At 41.5% G+C, this 23,045-nt stretch overlaps 2 protein-coding genes across 3 annotated transcripts in view; both read right to left on the minus strand.

Annotated features, from left to right (window-relative positions):
- tbc1d15 (TBC1 domain family, member 15) overlaps positions 1-2,738 on the minus strand; it is a 65,760-nt gene extending 63,022 nt beyond the window's left edge. For both annotated transcript variants that reach the window (XM_086009321.1, XM_086009323.1), the window contains exon 1: positions 2,631-2,738. In XM_086009321.1, the coding sequence (XP_085865447.1) occupies positions 2,631-2,720 (90 nt within the window). In that variant the 5' untranslated portion in view covers positions 2,721-2,738. The remainder of the gene's footprint in view (positions 1-2,630) is intronic.
- Positions 2,739-8,316: 5,578 nt separating this feature from the next.
- Positions 8,317-22,529, minus strand: rab21 (RAB21, member RAS oncogene family). Its single transcript, XM_086009325.1, has 7 exons — positions 22,205-22,529; positions 19,420-19,479; positions 17,508-17,615; positions 16,525-16,588; positions 11,901-11,955; positions 11,685-11,773; positions 8,317-10,032 (listed from the first exon to the last, which is right to left on the minus strand). Exons 1-7 carry the CDS (start codon positions 22,337-22,339, stop codon positions 9,902-9,904), a joined length of 642 nt encoding a protein of 213 aa, XP_085865451.1. The 5' UTR covers positions 22,340-22,529; the 3' UTR covers positions 8,317-9,901.
- Between the last annotated feature and the right edge of the window lie 516 nt (positions 22,530-23,045).

The following is a 23,045-nucleotide window of genomic DNA, read 5'->3' on the forward strand; positions in this document are numbered from 1 at the left end:
AATCCAGTTACCCAATCTACCTTAGCCAACCCACCCCTCGTAGTTTGCTTTGTACAGATTTAAGACCCAAGTTTCAGACTTAACTAAATCACTCTCAAACTCAATATAAAATTCTATCATGTTACGATAATTCTTCCCCAGAGGCTCCTTTACTACAAGGTTATTAATTAACCCTGTCTCTCTGCATAATATTAGATCTAAAGTAGCCTGTTCCCTAATTGGTTCCTCAACATACTGATCTAGAAAACTATCTTGAGTGCATGCCATGTACTCGTCCTCCGCACTATTACTGCAAATTTGGTCCGCGCAATCTATATGAAAATTAAAGTCCCCCATGATTACTGTATTATCCTTGTTATCTGCACCTCTAATTTCCTAATTTATAATGTGTCCGACACAAAACTACTCCCACCAGTGTTTTTCTGCCCCTTGTTGTTTCTTAGCTCCACCCAAAGTAATTCTACATCTTGATTTTCCGAGCTAAAATCCGTCCTCTCTGCTGTCCGTATCCCATCCTTTATCAGGGCTCCAACCCCCCATTTTCCATTTCACCTATCTCTTCTAAAAGTCAAGTATCCTGGAATATATAGTTCCCAACCTTGGTCATTGTGCAATCACGTCTACGTTATGGCATTTAGATCAAACCGATTTATTTCTATCTGTGCTATTAATCTATCTATTTTGTTGCGAATGCATCACACATTCCAACATAGTTTTAGCTTTAACTTTTTTCTATTTTTCCCTGATGTCACCTTAGTCACTAGTGGACTATTACTTCTGTGAAACGCCCTGTCCCTTCCTGACACACACTGCTTATTTTTACCCAAATCACTACTCTGCTCTACAGCCTTGACATTTCTCTTTTGAATTTACACTTTTCTGAATCCTCCCAACCCCCTTCATTAGTTTAAAGCCCTACCTACTGCCCTAGTTATTCGATTTGCCAGGACACTGATCCCAGCCTGGTTTAAGTGGAGCCCATCCCAACAGAATAGCTCCCTCTTTCCCCAGTACTGGTGCCAGTGCCTCATGAAGCAAAACCCCTGCCTCCCACACCACTCTTTGAGCCATGCATTTAAACTTCTAATCTGCTTGTCCCCATGCCAATTTGCACGTGGCTCAAGTAACAATCCAGAGATTATTACCTATGAGGTTCTGTTTTAATTTCAACCCTAGCTCCTCAAACTCTCTCAGCAAAACTTCATTCCTAGTTCTACCTACGTCATTGGTTCCTACAAGGACCACAACAACTGGATCCTTCCCCTCCCACTCCAAGTTCTTCTCCAGCCACGAGGAGATATCCTTAACCCTGGTACCAGGCAGGCAACACAGTCTTCGGAACTCCCGATCGTGGGTTCAGAGATGGCCAATAGCTTGGTCAAAGAGGTAGGTTTTAAGGAGCATCTTAAAAGAATTGAGGTAGAAAGGTTTATCACAGAATCACACAGAATCCCCACAGTGCAGATAGAGGCCATTTCAGCCCATCGAGCCTGCACCGACACATATCCCACCCGATCACCGTAACCCCTACACCAACACATATCCCACCCTATCCCTGTAACCCCCCTAACACTAAGGGTCAATTTATCATAGCCAATCAACCTAACCCGCACATCTTTGGATTAGGGAGGGAATTTCAGAGCTTTCAGCCTAGACAACTAAGGGCACACCCGCCAATTGTGGCGTGATTAAAATCAGGGATGCACAAGATACCAGAATTGGAGGAGTGCAAAGAGTTGTAGGGCTGGAGGAGGTTACAGAAAGAGAGAGGGGTAAGGCCATGGAGGGATTTGAAGACAAGGATGAGAATTTTAAAATTGAGGCCACACACAGTGAACATGGCAAAAAATGAAGCTCTAACATTAATTTTTTACCAATCCATGCAGACTTATAATTTCATGAAAAGTGTTTGAATTCTAAATATATAAACTATTAATAATAATGTATTACATAGAAATTACAGCACAGAAACAGGCCATTCGGCCCAACTGGTCTATGCTGGCGTTCATGCCCCACACCAGCTTCCTCCCACTCTACTTCATCTCACCTTATCAACATATCCTTCTATTCCTTTCTCCCTCATGTACTTATCTAATAATGTGAAGATTGCATCCTCAATACTGCACGATCAGAGTTTACAATGAAGCATAGCTACAATTTTTTGGACCAAATGAATGATCACGGTCAAGAGAGTGGTTATAGTTTGCAAATTACACTGAAGGGACTAGCTCACTGGGAGGAAACCCTCCAAGCTCCATTCGTCCATCAATGTGGCAAATCTGTGGTTGCAGGGGAAGCACAGAGAACGAGTGAAGTGAATGACTGGCACAATTGAGTGCCAGTGTTAGCCAGCAAGTGCTGCACTCGTGGCAGAGCCCACTGACAAGTTATCAAGACAGCCCAGCTTTCTATTATATCTCATTCTCTCTTCGGGGTCTTTTTAAAGTTTTTTTTAAAAACAAATAATAATAAAAGCCTCCCTCCTCACTCACTGAACGAGGCAGCGCAGATACTTCCGCAACATTTAAAAAAAAAGCAAAACGATGGGAACGGAAAACCGTCGGTTACAACGCGAGGAAGCAGGTTTGCTGGAAAGGCTGGGACGCGACATGGAAACACAAACACTCTACCTTCACCGTCGCCATGATGCTGCTGGTGATGACGTAGGCCCATTCACGTGTTTCAGGAAGGAAAACAGTTGAGCTGCGCGCGCACCGCATTCCTCCGGTTTGCCGACAACAGTCTCACCACAGGAAAGAGACAAGATGGGAGCCCCGCCCTGCCGCGGAGCGATTGTGCCGCGGCCACAGCGACACTTCCTCCACGGCCATGACCAGCAATGACAGTCCAAGTGTGACCGTGGAATCTGCAATAAGAAGCAGAGGAGTGGCACTTGGCGTTTCCGCTCTTCTACCCAACCTCTTCTGCCCTCTCCTGCTGAGTTTTTCCAGCATTTTCTGTTGTTATTTCTCTTCTGCCCTTTTATTTTATTTTTTTAAACCCATAGTCACATTTAAGAGTCTCTCAACCAAGCTATTTGTGTCAGCTGTGGCTCAGTGGGTAGCACCTTCGCCTCTGAGTCAGAAGGTTGTGGGTTCAAGTCACACTCCAGAGACTTGAACACAAAAAAGCTTGGCTGACACTCCAGTTCAGTGCCGAGGGAGTACTGCACTGTTGGAGGTGCCGTCTTTCAGATGAGACATTTAGCTGAGATCCCGTCTGCTCTCTCAGGTGGATGTGGAACATAGAAGATAGGAGCAGGAGTAGGCTATTCGGCCCCTTGAGCTTGCTCTGCCATTCAATGCGATCATGGCTGATCATCCAAACTCAGTACCCTGTCCCTGCCTTCTCCCCATATCCCTTGATCCCTTTAGCCTTAAGAAGTATATCTAACTCCTTCTTGAATATATTTAATGAATTGGCCTCAGCTGCCTTCTGTGGTAGAGAACTCCACAGGTTCACCACTCTCTGGGTGAAGAAATTCCTCCTCATCTCAGTCCTAAATGGCTTACCCCTTATCTTTAAAAGATCCCATGGCTGCCGCGTTTCCTACATTACAACAGTGACTACACTTCAAAAGGTACTTCATTTGCTATCCGTGAAGAAAAACTAACGTGCAGTAACCTCTACTATCCAGGCTGAGATTGACAGCTACCAGGACACCAGGTACTAACATGAACCAACAATTGAAACAAATGCCACTTGTATCCTCCAATCTATGGTCCTGAAATTGTGGCTGGCGGCGTAACTAAGGAGTACGCCGCCGACCTCTGAACAAAATCCGCACTTACCTGGTGCGAAGCCCCAAACAAAAATTTGCTTTAAATGCTGCAGAGTTGTGCACAGCGTAGTGGCCCACAGATCCCGGGGTGCACCGTTGTGTGTAAGCGTACCTGGGATCACGTGGGGCAGTGCTCCTTTCACTAGCCAACCAGGAAACATAGAAAGCCCCATTTGAGAGTTAAGCATAGCAACCTGACAGCCTCACTATAAATACTGGCTGGCCTTCACTCTCAGATTTATTTTTCTTTCAACACATGTTTTCTTGCAAGCTTATATCAATATATTTCCATTTTTCTGTAAATGACCTGACAAACAGTTGAAATCTATTTTGACACCATAAACTTGATAACATTATTTAATATATATATAAATAACACAAATTATATTATGAAATTGCAATTTTCTCATTCCCCCTCCCCTTACACTGTGCAAACGGGCTCCTGCGCCTGTTTGCACCAGCCGTAACATTTTCCAGCGTAATCGATGGGCAGTTGGTGGGCAATTAGCCCACATTTTTGCCAGCAATGAGGATTTGACAGTTGCAGTGGATCATCTTACTATTTGGAATTTGACAGATCGCAAGTTCGTAATGCGCTAAAGGCGGAATGACAACCGCAAATTCAGGGCTAATACCTTCAAGATCCCCTTTTGAGCCATGTAAAACATAATGCTGGATTTGGAGACACCACCCCCATATCCCCCAGTTATACCTTCTTGTGGCAGAGCACCTTGGCCTGATCACTCACACCACTGAAATGATCAGTCACTCCAAATTGGCAGTAACCCTTCATCACATGACCAGCATCTTGGCAAGACAGTCCATAGTACAAAAGTTTTCCATCAAACTTGAACACCCTGACTTCCATTGCAAGTAGGTCCTCGTCAATAATCAAAGCCTACTCTGCTCCAGACCCCATCACAGGCTTGACCCAAGCATGCAAACAAGAATTGAATGCCAGAGACGTGAGAGTAACTGTTGACGTCAAGGCAACAATAGACCAATTATGTCACCAAGGAGCCCTAGCAAAACTAAACTAAAGTCATTGGGGGTCAAGAGAAAATCCTTCAGTGGTTGGAATCATACCTCAGACAAAGGAAGCTGGTCATAGTTTTTGGAGGCCAATCATCACAGTCTCAGGACGTTAGCAGGTGTTAGTCTGGCGAGTTAGGTCCTCCATGGAGGTTGCCATCCATTCCATGGTGGCACCTAGATTGCCCATAGCGCTCATCACGGCATTGCTAATGTTTAAGATGGACTCCTCCATTCTCTGCACAGTCGCAGTTACCGTGGAAGCAAACCCACTCAGAGCCTCCTGCAGTTGTTCCTGAAGCTCCAGCACCGCTCTCTTTCTGGATGGCCCCAGAGGGTCAGCGTTTATATGCAGCTGAGCAGAGCTGGGAGAGCCCTGCATCCTCCGATGAGGACTCTCCACTGCTGTACCTGTCTCCAACATCTGCTCCTGCTCACTTGTGAGCTGTGATACACCAAGTGACAACACTACTCTATCTCGCAAAAAACCCACCGAGTTGTGCATCTCTGCGCTGGTGCTGGGTGCATTGAATGCTGGTGACGCTGCTCCCTCAGAGGCTGGTGCTTCCTCTGAAGAGTGCTCCTGCTCTTCCTCCTCGACAGTGGGGAGCGGGGCTCTCGATTGTCCTGTGGGGGAGTAAAGGCAGACACATCCCATTATGCAGATGCTTAGCACTCAATCTCTATGAACATCATCTCCCATATTAGTCACTCATGAATGCTAAATCAGAGGGTTGGAAATCAATTCTGTCACCAGCTTGCTCTTCTATGCCCGTCTCTCCATCCCCCACTTCCAGCTCCTCTGCACCTCCGATGATCTCCAGGGCTGCCTCCTCAGCGCTCGTTAGGTGCACCAGGGATGGTGGGCCTCCTCCTGTCCTCCCCCTCTCCCTTTTATTGTGGGCTCTCTTCTGTAATGAGGGACACAAGTGAGTTTGAGAGAGATTGATGGAGTGTAAAGAATGGATGACATAGATGTTTAGAGGGAGACTATGAAGGAGTGAGGTGTACAAATCAAGTTCCCTCCCTGTGCATTGTTAGTTGTTAGCATTGCATAAGAGTGTGAGTGGTGCATAGTAAGATGGTGACATGATTCTGTACAAAGAGAAGGATGGGTCAGGGTGCAAGGGATGTTAGAGTGAATTGCGATGTGCAGGGGAAGGTTGCCAATGCAGTGATGGGGATGAGAAGAGATGGGAGGCAGATTGAAGGCAAGTGTAATGTTATACTCACTTTTGCTGATCGCAACAGATCATTAAACCTCTTGCGACACTGCACCCAGGTGCGTGTGCAGACCGACCTCGAACTGACCTCCTCAGCAATTTGCAGCCAAGCTGCCTTGGTATGCTGAGGAGGCCTCATCCTTCCATCTCTAGGGAAGAGGACCTCCTTACGTCCACTTACTCCCTCCACAAGAGCATGGAGGGAGTCCTCGTCGAAGCGGGGAGCAGCCTTAGGTTTTTGCGCTGCCATACCTGCAGCAGCCAGCACTTCAGGGAACAAAACTGAAATGAATCTGCAGAGGGGACGTGGTCCCTTTAAATAATCAGTCCAACATTGCTTCATCAGACACAACTGACCCGCACCCAGCAATTGCCTTGGAGAACCTGCACGTTGGCCTTAACGAGGCCAATCAACGGAAATTTTCAACTGCAGGGCAGCGGGAAGCGGGTGTGGGTCTGGAACCTGCCGAACAGTGGATCCGCCACCATCCCACCCCTAGGCGGAAAATGCAGCCCCTAGGGATCAGCCTCCAATGTTTGAATGTCTCCCTTGTTTTTTTGGCCTCCAGAATCAAGATGTGGTCTGACCAAAGCACTGTACACAACTTCCTCTGACAATGTGGCTTTGTTGGTTGCTGCTCAGCATTGGACTCCTAGGTCTTTTTCAAACTCATCCTTAGCTATTTCAACACCATTCATGGAATACACATTTTTGTTTCCTTTGTGCAATATTTTACACTTGTCTGCATTAAATTTCATCTGCCTTTGTTCTGCCTACTCATATATTTTGTTTAGCTCATTATGTAATTTCTGGACTGACCCTTCGTGTTTCGTTTCATCTGCAAACTTGACCACTTTGCATCAAGTTTCAGTATCCAAGTCATAATGTAAATTAGAAACAGAAGGGTGGTTTCAATACTGAGCCTTGAGGCACCCTACTCGTGTACTTCCCACCAACCTTGATATTATCTCACACCAGTGTGTTTTTTACTCTTCAGAAAATTTCTTATCCATAACAAATTTTAGCCCTGAATTCCTACAACTTATTAAGCTATAATTCGTAGCTTTACAGGTGGAACTTTATCAAATGGCTTTACTAAGTCTAAGTACACGACGGCATAGGGGTTACAACAGTCAACTTGGGTTGTCTAAAGCCGTGTTGCATGCGGTTTACTAGGTTATTATTGTACTGGTAATTCTCAAGTTGAGTCCTGATAATCAGCATCATTGTTACACTGAATTGAAATAAGACCAATGGATCTGTAGTTGACTGTCTGTTTGTCACCCTTTTTGAATATGGGTACCCATACATTAGCCATTTTCCAATCAATTGGCATTGCCTTGCAAGTCTCACTCAGCGAGAAATACCACCTATCCCATGGGATTTATTTGTTTTAACACCTTTCAGCTCGTCTAGGTCTTCGGTCACATTTATATCGAAGTGCTGAATTTTGTCTTGATATTTTTTTTTCCTGGAGAAATATTGCTTATATCTTCCCATCGATGATGCAATTGTATTTACTATCGAGTTTCAAGTCTAGTGCATCATTTAATGTCTTCACCTATTCTCTGCCACTCTATTAAAATATAATTGTTTACTGTTATGATTTGTCAATACAGATATGCTTTTTCTCCTAGGTCTCCCTTGGCCCTGATCACCCTTTTAACTTGTTTTTGCATGACCTTGTATTAATTTCAGTGAACCCCCTTCTCCTTGCTAGTTTGTAGAGGTCATTTTCCTTATTTATTTCCCTTTTGTTTGCTAATCCATTCAGAATTGTGCTGGTTTAGTCTGAGCATGCTGATCTTCAGTATGCACTGGTCTTGCATGTTCCACTGGTTTTCCACTTAAGTGTTGCTAAAATGGAAGTCTATCTTCTCCAATCCATTTGTTTTAAATCTTCCCTCATCTCTTTGAATTTAGTCCTTTAAAGTTATAAACCTTGCTCATTATCTTAGGTTTATAGGAGTCCCAGTTCTTGTTAAACTTGATCATTCTATGGTCAGCTTGAGACAAATAGATGGTTTCACAGTTCTTGGACATATCTGCCCAAAAATGTATTGCACTACAATAAAAACATGCATGTTCACTGGAGATCATTTGGTAGTAGATCAGTTCAGACCAATCAATACCTACCTTATAACCATTGCAAGTATCATGTTACATTCAACATCTATTTTCCCAAAATGGGTCAAGATACATCACAATTCCCTTGACATGATAAACTATGCAAGGAAACCCAGTTAAGGAAACACCCAGCAGTGTTTAGAACACAGATGACTCCTTAGTGCATTTATTACATTGATTTAGATTTACAAATAAGAAATGTTGCATTTGCACTTTTAAACTATAATCAAATAAAACATTAAGTTTCTCCCCACGGACACTGCACATACAAAACACTTAACAAATTGTACATTTCTTCAGACCTTTGTGGTCCATCTGCAAAGCATAACTTCACCTCCAAAAATGTTTGGGGGTGAAATTGGTCTTCGGGTGGTATGGAAAATAGGCTTGACGATTTGTTATCGCGTTTTGTGCACCGCCAAAGACCAATTTCACCCCCTTTAGTTCAAATTTAGTTGAGATGATAAGTGTACTTGGACAGAAACAATGGCCCAGATTTTGCTGTCAAAGTAACAGACTAATGGCGCTCATAGTTATCCAAGTATAAATGGTACAGCAACTTCAGGCGCGAAGCAGATGCGCGGTTAATGCCAATACCCAAAAGTTGCTGTCCAAGTTGTGGTGCTCTGCCGTTAAGCTTTGTGGGAACAGCATTTTGCTGTCTGCCTCATCATTGAAATGCAATGAATGACATGAAGTTGCTCTATTTGCACGGTCGATACAAACTACACTCATCACAGAAAGTTAATTCTCGTCATTACAAACGCAGTTACTGTTTTAACACTGTGATAACTGTTAATATTCAATGCCAGAGAGGTTGATTGGCAGTAATTAAGTATTAAAAAAGTGCAGAGTCACATTCCTTCAGCTATTTGAAGATTTTAAAAGTTTAAATTTATGTATTTTTCCTTTGTCTTTTTCTCTCTCTCAATCCTTTCCTTCTTCATTTCTCTTTCTGTTCCTGATTTGACCTCACCCACTCTATTTTACACTTCCTTCTCAGTTGTTCCGCTATTTATTTCTCTATCTCCTTAACCAATCAGATTGAAGGATTCACAGTTGCTTGCCCTGTTCACTCAGGTCCCAGATGCCGATTCCCTCGCCGTTAGATCCCTGCTACAGCAAAATCTGGGCCATTATTTAAATGCTTTCAATCCCCATTCACAGGCTCTTTGAAAAACATTTATAACATGTACAAGATTTGTAAAGTGGATAAAATATTTAATATGAAATTTGCTATGCATATTTTCACCATACAGTATTAAGGAACAGAATGGAATAAATGCTTAATAGGGAGAGCCTTGTGCAAAACCCTGCTCAAACTATAACATAATCTGACTGAATTTGCACATTTAGTAGTTATGTTCAAAAATAGTCAAATGCGTACGATTCAACACATGTACATAAGTTATTAAATAATAGAGATCTGATTTTAAAAGGACAATGCAACTGGAGCTTCTACATACCAAGATGCTACATGCAAATTATACAGCTTTTCAATTAAAAAAGACAATTCTAAATAAGGTTCATGACAAAGGCCATTGATCATTTCTGTCCAGGCAAGTGTAAAAGAGGAAAAACAAAACCTTCTGGTCACATATTCCACTTTGTTTAGCACTTTTAGTCCTTTAAAGATGAGTTTTATTTTAAAACACTTAACATTCTGCTGATATAAGAAATGTGATGTGGTACATGGCAGTCTTCAATTCAAAAACAAAGCTCAACAGTTTTGGTCAGTTAACAGCATCCTCCACTACTGTGTTGTTGGGGTTCATCGTCAACTATCTGTACACCCCGCCGTGTGCTTGTAGATTGGCCGTTGCCATTGCCTTTTGCCCTTTCTTCTGCTTGAGCTGTTTCTATCATTCCTAAATATGGGACAGAAATAAAACTCAGTACAAAAGTGAAGAGGCAATATTAAACCTATAAAAATCACTGGTTAGAATATGGTATACAGTTTTGGCACCTTGCTTTAGAAAATGTGTGAAAGCCATGGAGAAGGTGCAGAAGAGATTCACTAAGATGATATCAAGCATATAAAGACCTTAGTTATGAGGAGAAACTAGAGAAAATGGGGCTCTTTCATTAGTACAAGTTAAAAGGATATCAGATACAGGGTGTTCAAAATGATGAGAGGTTTTGATCAGATAAATTAGGAAAAACAATGGTCCATAATGTGCGGTCAGCAGTGAAGCTAAGGAACTCGCCGCAGAACTCAAAGAAAGCTGCCCACAAGGATCTCGCCATCTCTGTGGTGAGAAGTTTGCCTTTCAATACATGCAACGGATTGTAGCTTAGTGTAATGAGAATCCCCAGTGAAGAGCTGCAGTGACGTCAACAAGCCTTCTAAGCAGCCAATCACATTGAAGAATTCTCAGACAGCAAACCAGGAAATGAAAAGCAGCTTTTATCAATACTTTTAAAAAATGTTAGAGAGCACAAAATAAAGATTGGGAATTTCACATGGGGATAAGGTAGAAGCTGAAATATCATGAACAAACTTAAAAAAAAAAAAAAAAATATATATATATTTTTATAAGTTTTTAAAATTATAATGATCATAACGGAGCAATGTGACACCACAATTATAAAGAGAGTTTTGCAGGGCCAGAACAGTTGTTTAGCAGTCAATACGTTGTTAAAACCCCAGTTACACCTATTCCAACATTTAATGGGGTAGTTGACAGCAATATTAGCACGGAAAAGCCCAGGTTTGTCATTTCCACCGAGGGGGTGGGGGTCGGTCCACAGTGTAGCCTGTGTTGGAGGAGTGAATGACTGACCGCAACTTCAGGATTTCCACGTTTAGATGCGCATGTGCTAAATCCTGAAGTTGTGGTCAGTTTCAGAGGGGTAATGACGGCGAACGCTGACAGTTCACCATCATTACCCACCGCAAAATCCGGGCCAATGTTTCTATAACTAGGGGGCATAGATTTACCACCACCAAAAAAACAAAGAGGGGTTAGGAGAATATTTAAATTTTTTATGCACAATGATGATATGGAATGTCCTACTAGAAATAGTGGCGGAAGCAGAATCCATATTAGCTTCTAAGAGGAAAGTTGATGAATACATGAAAAAGAAAAATCTAAAATGGCAGCAGGGGAATGGGGCTAAGTGGACTGAACAGTTAAGTTCACAGGCTGAAAACATTTAATGGAAACAAGCTGTCAAAATGTCTAAGAGGAGGTGTCAGAAATTTGCTACCATGTTTGAAAGGGGCTGCAACCATTCAAAATTTCTATATGGCTAATAAAATCACGTTTTAAAAATCATCTAAAATTAAAGGACTCTAGTAACATTTCTGCACCAAAATTAACAATCCAATTAAATTTATATCAAGAAGTGTTTCCACTTCATATTTGAATTCTTGGAGATGATAAATGGAAAATAGTTCATTTGGAATGTTAAAGAGTCCTTTATTACTCAACAGTTAATCGAATTTTTTACATTTTTAACCAAACTTTTGACATCCACTACATCATGTCAAGTAAGGAAGTAGCAAAATTTCACCCACTTTTACAAAGATCAAGAAATAGTTCTTCAATTCCCTTGTTCAGCTTGGCTGATGTATGAAAGTGTTTTGCTCCAACTGACTCCGCGTACCTGTACAAATACAAGTCAGTTGAGGGCAAAATATTTACAATATTTTCTTTAATGAAAGTCCCCAAAAAAGGGAGATTATGTAATACGATCAGTGGAATTAAGGGAATAGAATTTATTGTGCACTTACACCTCTGCCTCTTCAACCGATACATGCCGATCCTTTTCAAGGTCTAATTTATTACCTGTTGTTTAAAAAAAAAAAAAAAAAAAAAAATCACAAAAGCATATCAGTATCACAGATGCAATGCTTTCTAAGTGGTTATAATACACAAAGGGCCCACTATTCTCTATAATCATGGCCAATGATTTTTAATCAAGGATCTAATTCGGTTTAATACATAGTATTCTGGGATTTCTACCATTCCATGATCCCATTGGTTTCTCAGTGGAAACCAAAAACCAGTGGCCTTACTTATTAATCCAATATCTAGAGTATAGCACCCATGTATATTTATATAATTAAAAGCCCAGATACTTGCATAAGTAAGTTCTGGAAATGAAATGGACACTACAGATGTTTAGGAAGTTTAACAACCATGAAGCTTTTTGAAGCTTCCAACAATCTTGGTTCATTCTTAAATCAGCTGCATGAGAATTCAAACTTTCATCATTGAAAACAGTGATTAACAGATGCAATATGGCAGACTAGGTTATTTGTACCAATACAGCATTTCCCAGATGAGACAATAGATGTTTACATTCGGGCCATCGTGTCTGTGCCAGCTATTTGCAGGAACAATTTAAAACTAATCCCACTGCCTTGCTCTCTCCCCAGAGCTCAATATTTTCTACTGCTTCAAATATTTATCCACTTTTCCATTAAAAGATGCAATGGTCTCCACCTCAAATGTTACCTGTGCAAGGCATTTCAGGTTCCAACAATCCTCTATGAAGAGATTTCTGAAAACATCTCTCCTCACTCATTCAGTGACAATTTTAAACAGATGACTCCTCGACACCTCCCCGACCAGAGGAAATAATCTTTCCCTATTGATCCCATCAAAACCCTTCATCACTTTTAAAATATCTATTAAATCTTCTCTTAGCAACATCCAATTAGTATTGTTAATCTCGCCAAGGTAAAATACACGAAAGCAGTAGGGGAAACTTCCAGTCCAGTGTACTGTCCCTTACGGGGAAAGCAATAAGCTTTTGGTTTACATCGGCAGCGTGTCTAGATATTAAATTGCATCTTACTGCACCATGGCACACCCAACAAGTTGTGCCACCGCACAAGCCTGCTACTTTCATTTAAAAATTGCGTAGGAATGCTCAATGCATTTGGACGATGGCAGTTATCCCACGGTATCATTTTCCAAACTGGACATTTTGACAGAGTAATTTATAAGTCAACAGGAATTTAAATAGTAAAATTATTTGGCATTTGAGCTCAGGTATGAGTGAACGCTACAAAGAGCACAACTGGAAACCACTGTAGTCCATTTACAGCTCTCCTTCGTAAGGCACAGAATATTACCTTATTGTGCTAATGTGCCCGATAGTCACCTTAAATCACTCCACAGAATGCTACAGTTTCAAACAAGTTTTAGCTGAATTTGGTTGTACAAAACAGACACACTGAGGAGATATTTTTGGAGGGCTGATCGCCATCTTGTGATTTAGATGAAGTTCATAAACTGAACTTTGTTTCTATAGTTTTCAAAATCCAAATCCCATGATCATGTTAGAATTCCAACACTTGGACATTAGTCACATGCATTGATAATTTGGAACTCATGACGGTTATACCATTGTTTTACAATGCTAAATTATATTAACTGCGACAAATTACTGGAAAAATAAGGCCAGAACGGTCTCTTCTCTTGGATAAATAGAACAGTGAATTACTATAGCATTAACAAGTAACCACATCTCCAATCCAAAGTAAAAAAACTAGCTCCTGATCGTGCCATTTTTCAAATTTGACTTATTTTTGCAATCATGCATTGCAGTTAGAAGATTGCAACTCTCAATAAGTTACTTAAAATGTTAATCCCAAGGATTAAGACGGTTAAGAGAACAGCTTCATTAGTTTAATGGTCTTTAAAAAAAAATACCCAAAAGGAGTCACAGAAAGATGACCCAACCATGATGATATTAAATTCCTTTCAACGCCACTTCAGATCCATCACCATTATCCAACCAAGTTTCAGGCATATCTATAAAACTTGCCTGGATAATAATTTTCAGTTGGAAATTAAACTAAATTGGGAAAACAAAGCTTTTTCTTCCACTTGAAAGTATTGTGTGTGAAATACTAGCAGTGCTGGAGATGTTCGAGTGGTAACCATAACGATTTTCAATTTTATGTAGCATGAATCTCAAAGTCAGCTCATTTTTCTGACTCCTTTGTGGGATTTTTTTTTGAAAAGCAGATTAAACTAATGAAGATCATTTAAAAAAACTCTCTACCTTGTGACTAACATTATAAGCAACTTAAGACTTATAACAGGGTGGGGGAATGGTATAGAAGGTTGCACTGTTGTCTGGACAGTGTACTCGATATGTCTTTCTCACCCTTTTGGTATGTTAATAAAGTGAAAAAGGCATTTGACAGAGAGGAAAGATTTCTTCTGTACAGTATCTGGAGCAACATCATAAATGCATATATAAAAATGTATTTTCAATTTCACTACAAATTAGCACACAGAAGAAATTGTCTCCTGTGTTTTAACATGAACTTGTATTTATATAGCACCTTTAAGGCACTTCACAGGAGTATTATAAGAAAGAATTTGACACCGAGCTTCATAAGGAGAAATTAGGGCAGATGACCAAATGCTTGGTCAAAGAAGTAGGTTTTAAGGAGATTCTTAAAAGGAGGAAGGAGAGGCGGAGAGATTTAGGGAGGGAATTCCAGAGCTTAGGGCCTAGGCAACAGAAGGCACGGCCACCAAGGGTTGAGCGATTATAATCAGGGATGCTCAAGAGGGCAGAATTAGAGGAGCGCAGATATCTTGAGGGGGCTGGAAGAGATTATAGAGATAGGGAGAGGGATTTGAAAACAAGGATGAGAATTTTGAAGTCTAGGCGTTGCTTAACCAGGAGCCAATGTAGGTCAGTGAGCACGGGGTGCTGGGTGAACGGGACTTGGTGCGAGTTAGGGCATGGACGGCTGAGTTTTGGATGACCTCAAGTTTACGTAGGGTAGAACGTGGGAGGCCAGTCAGGAGTGCGTTGGAATAGTCAAGTCTCGGAGGTAACAAAGGCATGGATGAGGGTTTCAGCAGCATATGAGCGGAGGCAAGGGCGGAGACGGGCAATGTTACGGTCTTAGTTATGCCACGGATGTGGGCGGAAGCTCATTTCAGGGTCAAATATGACACCAAGGTCGCAAACAGTGTGGTTCAGCTCACAGATGTTAGGGAGAGGGATGGAGTCAGTGGCTAAAATAAAAGATGCATTTAAAAAGTTCACAAAGATATTTCTTTAAAATAAAACTGATAGAATCTTTTATCTTTTTCTTAGCTTAAATACACCAGGATACTCTCATCCTCATGTATTCCTAAAAGACAAAGCATATAACTCTATGGCCAGCCTTCTGATCAGAGCTTGCAGCTTCACATCATTTCCAAGTTTGGACAACGAGATGCATCATTTTAGGGCATCTAGCAACCTGATTACTCCATTAACAGCATGACCAGTAAGCGTCTTTAAAAAAAAAAATGAAGTGAAACATTCAAAAGTGAAAAATATACACGAACATTTGGGTATGATCATTCGTGCAATTAGAAGTACTTTTTCTCTGGGGGTGGGGTGATTTGGAGGGAAGAATGGTTTAAAATCAAAAAGCTTAATCCTGTGAGGGTGCAGCTCATGTTACCTTAATCTGAGAAGTCTGCTGAAATTTCTATTATGAACCATGTAAAAAGGTCCATGCAGTGTCAAGTTAAACTTTAAAATCATCTGCTAGAAGCTGTGGGGAGCCCACAGCATTTCAATGTATTTGTTGATCGAAGAGCCTAATTCAAACACATTGGGCTGAATCTTAACTCCTAAAAACGGGTGGATTTGATCGGGTCAGAGGTTAAAATCCAAAAAATCTGAAACAGGAACCCAACCCGCCTCGAACCCACCCACTTCCGATTTTAATGGAGGGGCGGGCGACCACCAATCCGCTCGCAGGAGGCAGGTTGGTTATTTAAATATTTTAATGTGGCTCCGTGCCTTCATTTCAGCAGTCATTGTATTTTTAACCACAGGCAGCCAGGCTTCTCAGATCTCGAGAAACCTGGCAGATGAAAGGAGGCGAGAATGGTTGAATCCACGAGGTAAGTGCCTTTACAGCACTGCTTGTGGGCCAGGAGGAACAGGAGTGTTTCCTCCAGACCCAACAAGCTAACCATTAAACCGCTTCCCCCACCCCCGGCAATCGGAATCCCCCCGCGATCTCTCCCACCCCCACTAGACCCATCTGCTCTCAGGCCAGCTCAGCTGCGGCCTTGTGTGCTGTAGGAGTTCCCACCCGACAGGCCTCCATCCTGTCAATCAGGCTGGCTGTGGGCAGGAAACCTACAGGAAAAAAATGTAAACACGTCCTGCAGTCGTTTGGGAAACCTGTACTTCCGGGTTTCCCGACCTCAAACCAGCACGTCCCCTGCACGGAACGTGCCTCCGAGCTAAAATCCAGGCCATTATTTCAGAGTGGCATCAAACTCTGCGTCAATATTATTCAACCCAAGAACAAAAGCATATTATCTAGAAACAATAAATGTCAATCATTTATTTTCTGAGAGAAAATGGACACTTACCTACTATACATAAAGAAATATCATTTCCTAACATTTTCCGTAATTCTTTCACCCAACTTTTCACCTAAGAACAAAGCATCAGATTTTGTAAATATCAGTATAGTTTTAGCATCCATTCCATATTTCAGCAAGGATTTTTCTTTTTAAAAATACACTTGCATCCAGGCTTTCTTAAAGGAAATTATAGGCTGTTTCAGGACAATCTTGGTGTGAGGTAGAGACTTTCTGTTTTGAAGTTTGCAGTTCCCTTTGCGGAGCTTTTAATTTGTATGCAAAGCAATCATCCCATCAGGTCTCTCACAAAAGTCTATACAGATCCTTGAAAGGGGGATGGGGAAGAGAACTTAAGAATCTGAATCTTTAAAATGCAATATAGAAAAATTCAATCTCTGGATTTTTTTGCCTACTTCTAGGTTGGCTACAACCATGGGACAAAGGGAGAAGAAGAAAACTGTTTCAACCTTCAGAGATCAAAAATGAGCAGATTCACTAACTTTTAAAAATCAAACATAGTTTTTGCAATATTATTTACCCAGCTCTTTGTTCTTTTTTATTGGCAGTTCAGTTATGCTACATGCTGTTCATACAATAGCTTCTAGGGACACTGTTGTGGCCACTTAACAGACACTATATAAATCAACGAGTAGAGACACGTCAGCCATCCTTTGGTAGCAAGCTGTGAAAGGACCCAAAGAAGCTATTTTAATTGTGCAAGAAATGTGTTATATGTACTGAATGCTTGGGGCCTGTCCTCGCTTTCTTTGCACTCTGGGTCTGCCAAGACCACATTAGCCGATTTGCATACTTCACAAGTTAGAGCCGACAAGGCCTACAGATTTTCAAAACTTAAAAACTAAAAGGAAATCATTGCATTTCACAATAATCGCGATTTGGTGATAATTATATTTGTATAAATATGGAAAATTGTGGAACCATGCAAAGTCTGAACTGTATCTTTGTGCATGAATGCTTCAAGATCTCACCTTCTGAAATGAGTCTTCATCTGTGATGTCATACACTAATATGGCTCCGTTGGAATCTCTGTAATAAATCGGACCCAAAGCATGGAACCTCTCCTGACCGGCTGTATCCTTGTTTAGAACACAAAGGTTTGTTTTCAGAATCAGTATTAATTCCAAACTAGTACAACTTACAACAATGTGTATTTATGTGGTGCCTTTAATATAAAAAATCCCAAGGTGCTTCACAGATGGGCATAATAAAAATGGATGCTGAGCCAGGAAGTCAAGAGGTTAGGAGCAGTAACGGAAGGCTAGATCAAAGTACAGGAAACTTTCTGGTATCCAGCACTGACGGGACCGAGCTGGTGCCGTCCCATCAAAACTGCCGTAGAAACCAGCGCTAATGTTAAAACATACGGAGCTGCTGAGCTCCGTGTGAAGCAACAAACCCTGTTGCTTAGCAACAGCTTCAAAACAGTCGGCATAGCTTGCAAGCGTCTCTGTAGCTAAGCAACAGCTTCAGCTAGACCTTGCAGAGCCACGACTGCAGAAAAAAAGCAACGAAAAGAAAAAAAAAACTTCTGAACCGACTCCTGAATTTTGCCGGTGGATAGAGCTTTCTGGACATTTAACCTCCGGATAAACAAAAGTTTCCTGTAATGGGTTTTGAGGAGGCTTATAAAAAAAGTGGAGAGATGCAGAGGCAGAGTTCCAATTAGTATGACAAAGGCAACTGAAGGCACTGCCACCAACGGTAGGCTAATGGCAGCAGAGTGGGTGGAATTTTGAGTATGTTGGGAGTATGGGGAGCCAGTGTAGGTCAGTATGAGAAAGGACAGATACAGCAGAATTTTAGACTGGTTGGAGTTTATGGATGGTGGAGGATGGGAGGTCAGCACGGAAAACATTATAGGCACCAAGGTTGGAGATGACAAAGGCATGTGTAAGGGTTTGAGCTGAGGTAGAGGAAAGACACACAATGTTCTGAAAAAAGAATGCCATCTTGGTGAAGTTTAAAGCTCAACTCAGGTTGAACATGATAACCAAGATTCTGAACTGTCTAGTTCAACCAGAGAGAGTAGCCTGGGGGAGGAGGGGTGGAGTTAATGGAAAAGGAAAGCCAAAGATGATGGCTTTGGTCTTCATGATGTTGAGTTGGCAGAAGCAGAGACACACCAGGCCTTGATTTTGGAAAACAGTCCAATAGTGCAGTGGCAGCCACAGGGTCAAGAGAAGCGGTGGAGAAGTACAGCTGGGCAGCATCAGCTTGCATGTTAAAGCTGCTGGGACTACAGATAATATTGCTAAGGGACAGCCTACAGATAAGGAAGAGGAGGCCAAGGACACATCCTTGGGGAACCCTGGAGGTGAATGTTTGGGGAAAGAAAGAGAAGCCATTGCTGGAGATGCACTGGTTGTGTTCAGAGAGGTGGGAATGGAACTATACAAGGGCTCAATTTAATCTATATTCCTGAAATAAATATTAATTAATTCCTTCTCAAATAGCTTGCAGCAAAAAAGTGGGTATGCAATCACAACCAAAACCATTACATTCTGACATAAAAAAAGTTTTAGATGAAGGTAGAAGAAATTAACTTACACATTACGTTCAACTCTTCGAAAATTATAAATGTACTTAAATAAATAATGCAATATTTCTATGGGTTCATTTATGCCAGCATTACTGAGAAGCAGTTCTGCTTTGCGCTGATGCTGTAGTTATAGTATAGATTCAGTCTGAATTTTGAACTAGGAGGGCATCTCACTCCTCTTCACTGGGATTAGTTCATGTTTAACACCTGATTTACATTATACAAGTTTAGCGTTGGTGCAAAGCAGAAATTATTTCGCACCAACACTAAACTTGTGGTGTCAATGTACCTTAAATTAACTTGGTCACAAACATTTTTTTTTAACAAATTTGAGCACTTACCCAAATTGCAATATTTACTCTTTTGCCTCCAATATTCAGTTTTTTGGTCAAGAATGATGCCTAAAAATGGACAAAGACAGCTTGTGAAATTACAAATTAAAGCTTTTTGCTGCACAAACCATTACACAAAGGGAGCCAAGGAAAACAAAACTGAAACAAAACAACAGAACAATGTTTAACTAAAACAAAGTGGGGCACATTTGATGTTCCAGGATGTGCAGTCTTGAAAAATGAACTGAACGGAATTGAAAACTTCCCCCAATTCACAGACAGCAAAACAGCTCAGCCCAGAGAAAAATAAATCACTGCAGAGAAAGAAAACTGGCTTTAGAGTGGGCCCACTTGAGGTGTTGAAGGATGTCTCCAAGAATCAACCATGAACTTCACTCATAAAATGCAAGTTAGATCTCCACTGGCAGAACCATTTTGTCCTCAAGTACAGAATGGAGCAGCTGCCGCACCCAAAAAGGTTATTTACTGTTATATGTGGAGTGCAGAACAGGATTTAGCATCTTCTAGTCTAGGCCAATAGGTACTACAATCTGTTTATTTCTAATATTGGGATCCCATAAAATACACTAAGTCAGAGACCAGAATTTATGATTTGCAATAGACAGATCAGTTATATTATTAGCTGTGCTTGCTGACCTACACTGGTTCAGTCCGGCAAAGCCTCGATTTTAAAATTCTCATCCTGGTTTTCAAAGCCCTCCATGGCCTCGCTCCTCCCTATCTCTGTAACATCGTCCAGCCCTACAACCCTCCAACAGCGCTGCACTTCTCCCATTCTGACCGCTTGTACATCCCCGATTTTCATCGCTCCACCATTGGCAGCCGTGCCTTCACCTGGCTAGGCCCCAAGCTCTGGAATTCCTTCCCTAAACCTCTCCACTGCTCTAGTCTCCTTTAAAATACTAAACCTACCTCTTTGACTAAGCTTTTGGTCACAATTTGTTCGTGGGATGTGGGCATCGCTGGCAAGGCCAGCATTTATTGCCCATGCGGCTCAGTATCAAAGGTTGTCCGATAACGCTCCGGTGAAGCATCTTGGGATGCTTTATGTTAATAAAAGGTGCTATATTAACGCAGGTTGTTGTTGTTGATTGTACTCTGGTTCATGAAAACAGAGTTATGCACATGCGGCCTGGAGGTGACTTTAAACTTCTTGGCTTCAGAACACTTGGTAAGGTTGTTGATATGACTTTAGACTACTGTCAATGCATATTCAAAACTCTTCTGCATCCTTGTGAAAGTGGTATAACGGCAAATAAATTAACTCCAATTTCTCTAAACACAAGAAAATATAAATTGGCAACAATTAGCACAGTTGCACTAAAAGTGCAACAAATTTCTAATCAATTAATCAGTGTGATTAAGTCAACCAGTAAGAGCAGGAATTTCTGTACATTTATTTCTTCTGCACAAGACTATTAAAACATTAATTTAAAAAAGAGTTTTAATCCTAAACTGCACAACTGACAAAGGCATTGGCTAAAGTAGATCATTGTACAAGTCATTACCAACAGAAAACAGGAAGTTTTATTTTTAGCATCAAATTTGACTGAACAGAAAACAGATTGCTAGAACAGGTTGCATCTTCCAATTTACATTATAGCTAAGATAACAGCAACATTCAAAGAAAGTGCCTAAAATAAACTAGATTTATGCTAATAGATTCAAAACTACAAGAGAAATTATTTACCAACTTCTGCCTGCCATTCTGTATGCACTAGCTGTCTTTCCAGACTGCATTAGTTCTGAAACAACCATTTGCAGAATCAAATTTGTTGTGTGATAATGGTGTGAACAGATGTTGATATATTTATTGAAAATAATCAGTATTCCAAAAATACAATCGTGTGTTTAGTTGTACAGCCCAGTCTTATTTTCACTTTCATCCTTGAATATTACTCAAAGATTTTAAGTCATTTCAAGTTATAACTGTAATGCATACTCCATAGAACATGAGCAGTTAAAGAAAAACTGGATGATTACGAAATCCCCATACCAAACCCAACTGTCATGTGAAATATACTTGATCACATTACCAAAAATGATGCAAGGACGGACGCGTAACTTCTTCTAACAGATTACTACGACGATACCAAGTTGTATAAATAAATATTTTTTAGTGAAATTAAGATCAAACTCTTTCTTCCCCCCTCCTTCAAAAAGAGCATTAGATGTGGAAGTCCCGGTTTGAATGATTTACTGATGCTGAATTTTATATATGAAAGATGGTCGTGTACGCAAAAAGTTACACCGATCTATACATTCAAATATACAATAAAACGCATCATTTGTATATTATTTGCGATATTTTGATATTGAGCGAACAGCTCTGAAGCAAAACTCGGCATCCCTCAATGACCAAAATTAATACCCGTGCCCCAAATTCGAGTGTGCTAACAGATTATTTGAGATGCGTGTGTGCTTGTGGAAATGATAAGGACCCCATTCTTACAATGAGGAACTAAATATTTCTCCCTCCCACCCCAAGTCACTGTTCTCTTACAAAGATATTCTGGTAAAGCAAAGACAAATATTTCTAAGTCTTTAATGGAGCACGGGCGGGCACACAACGAATGTACAATTCGTCAGCATTACAATATATGTGTGTGTGTGTGTTGCAATAGGAAACTAAAGCTAATTTTCTCAGGTCGACATTTGGCAGCAGGCCTTCCCTGACCAGGAAGAGTCGGTTCCCCTTTAGCGAGGCAAAGACCCAAGCCAAGAGGGAGGGGAAAATGGAAACTAAATATGAAGAAAATGCGAGATGACGAACCTGAAGCGTGGTGATGTGCTTGTCGTTGAATTTGTTCTCACAGTATCTCAGCACCAGCGATGTCTTTCCCACACAGCCTTCCCCCAGCAGGACAACTTTAAACGAGTAGGTTTTACCGCCTCCAGCGCTCGCCATTGCCACCGAGAAATTCAACCTCAGCAAATTTCAGACGGAATCACATGAGACCGAGGGGGTGGGGTGGGGGGGGACAAGGGCCGGCGGAGTGGAAAGCGAGCGGGCACCGCGAACAGTAAACAAGCTGCCCTCTTGTCTAATGGCGTCTCCTTCCTCCTGCGTCACCCCTCCAGGGAACACCGGATGATTGACAGGCCGGGGAGGGGCGCAAGCCAGCGCAAGTGCAGAAACAAGGGAAAATGTGCAGTCGCAGTGCACATTGGTCATAAGATATTCCACCCAAGAATGCAGTTATGTTTAAGCACCGAGCAAAACAACGATTTCACATGTGAGCTTTCATTTCCAACCTAAAAAAAAGGTAAATGATATGCCCCAAGTTGGCAAATACCCAACCAAACTCCGCTGCCCGTGTCCTAACTCGCACCGAGTCCCATTCACCCATAACCCCTGTGCTCGCTGACCTACATTGGCTCCCGGTCCCGCCACGCCTCACTTTTTAAAATTCTCATCCTTGTGTTCAAATCCTTCCATGGCCTCGCCCCTCCCTATCTCTGTAACCTCCTCCAGCCCTACAACCTTCCATAAGAACAGGAGCAGGCCATTTGGCCCCTCAAGCCTGCTCCGCCATTTGATAAGATCATGGCTGATCGAGTCTTGGCCTCAACTCCACTTTCCTGCCCTCTCCCCATAACCCTCAATTCCCTTA

The sequence above is a fragment of the Somniosus microcephalus genome, chromosome 16 (genome assembly GCF_052327205.1).
Source record: "Somniosus microcephalus isolate GS21.2 chromosome 16, FLI_Smic_1.0, whole genome shotgun sequence".
In the NCBI taxonomy this organism is placed as follows: Eukaryota; Metazoa; Chordata; class Chondrichthyes; order Squaliformes; family Somniosidae; genus Somniosus; species Somniosus microcephalus.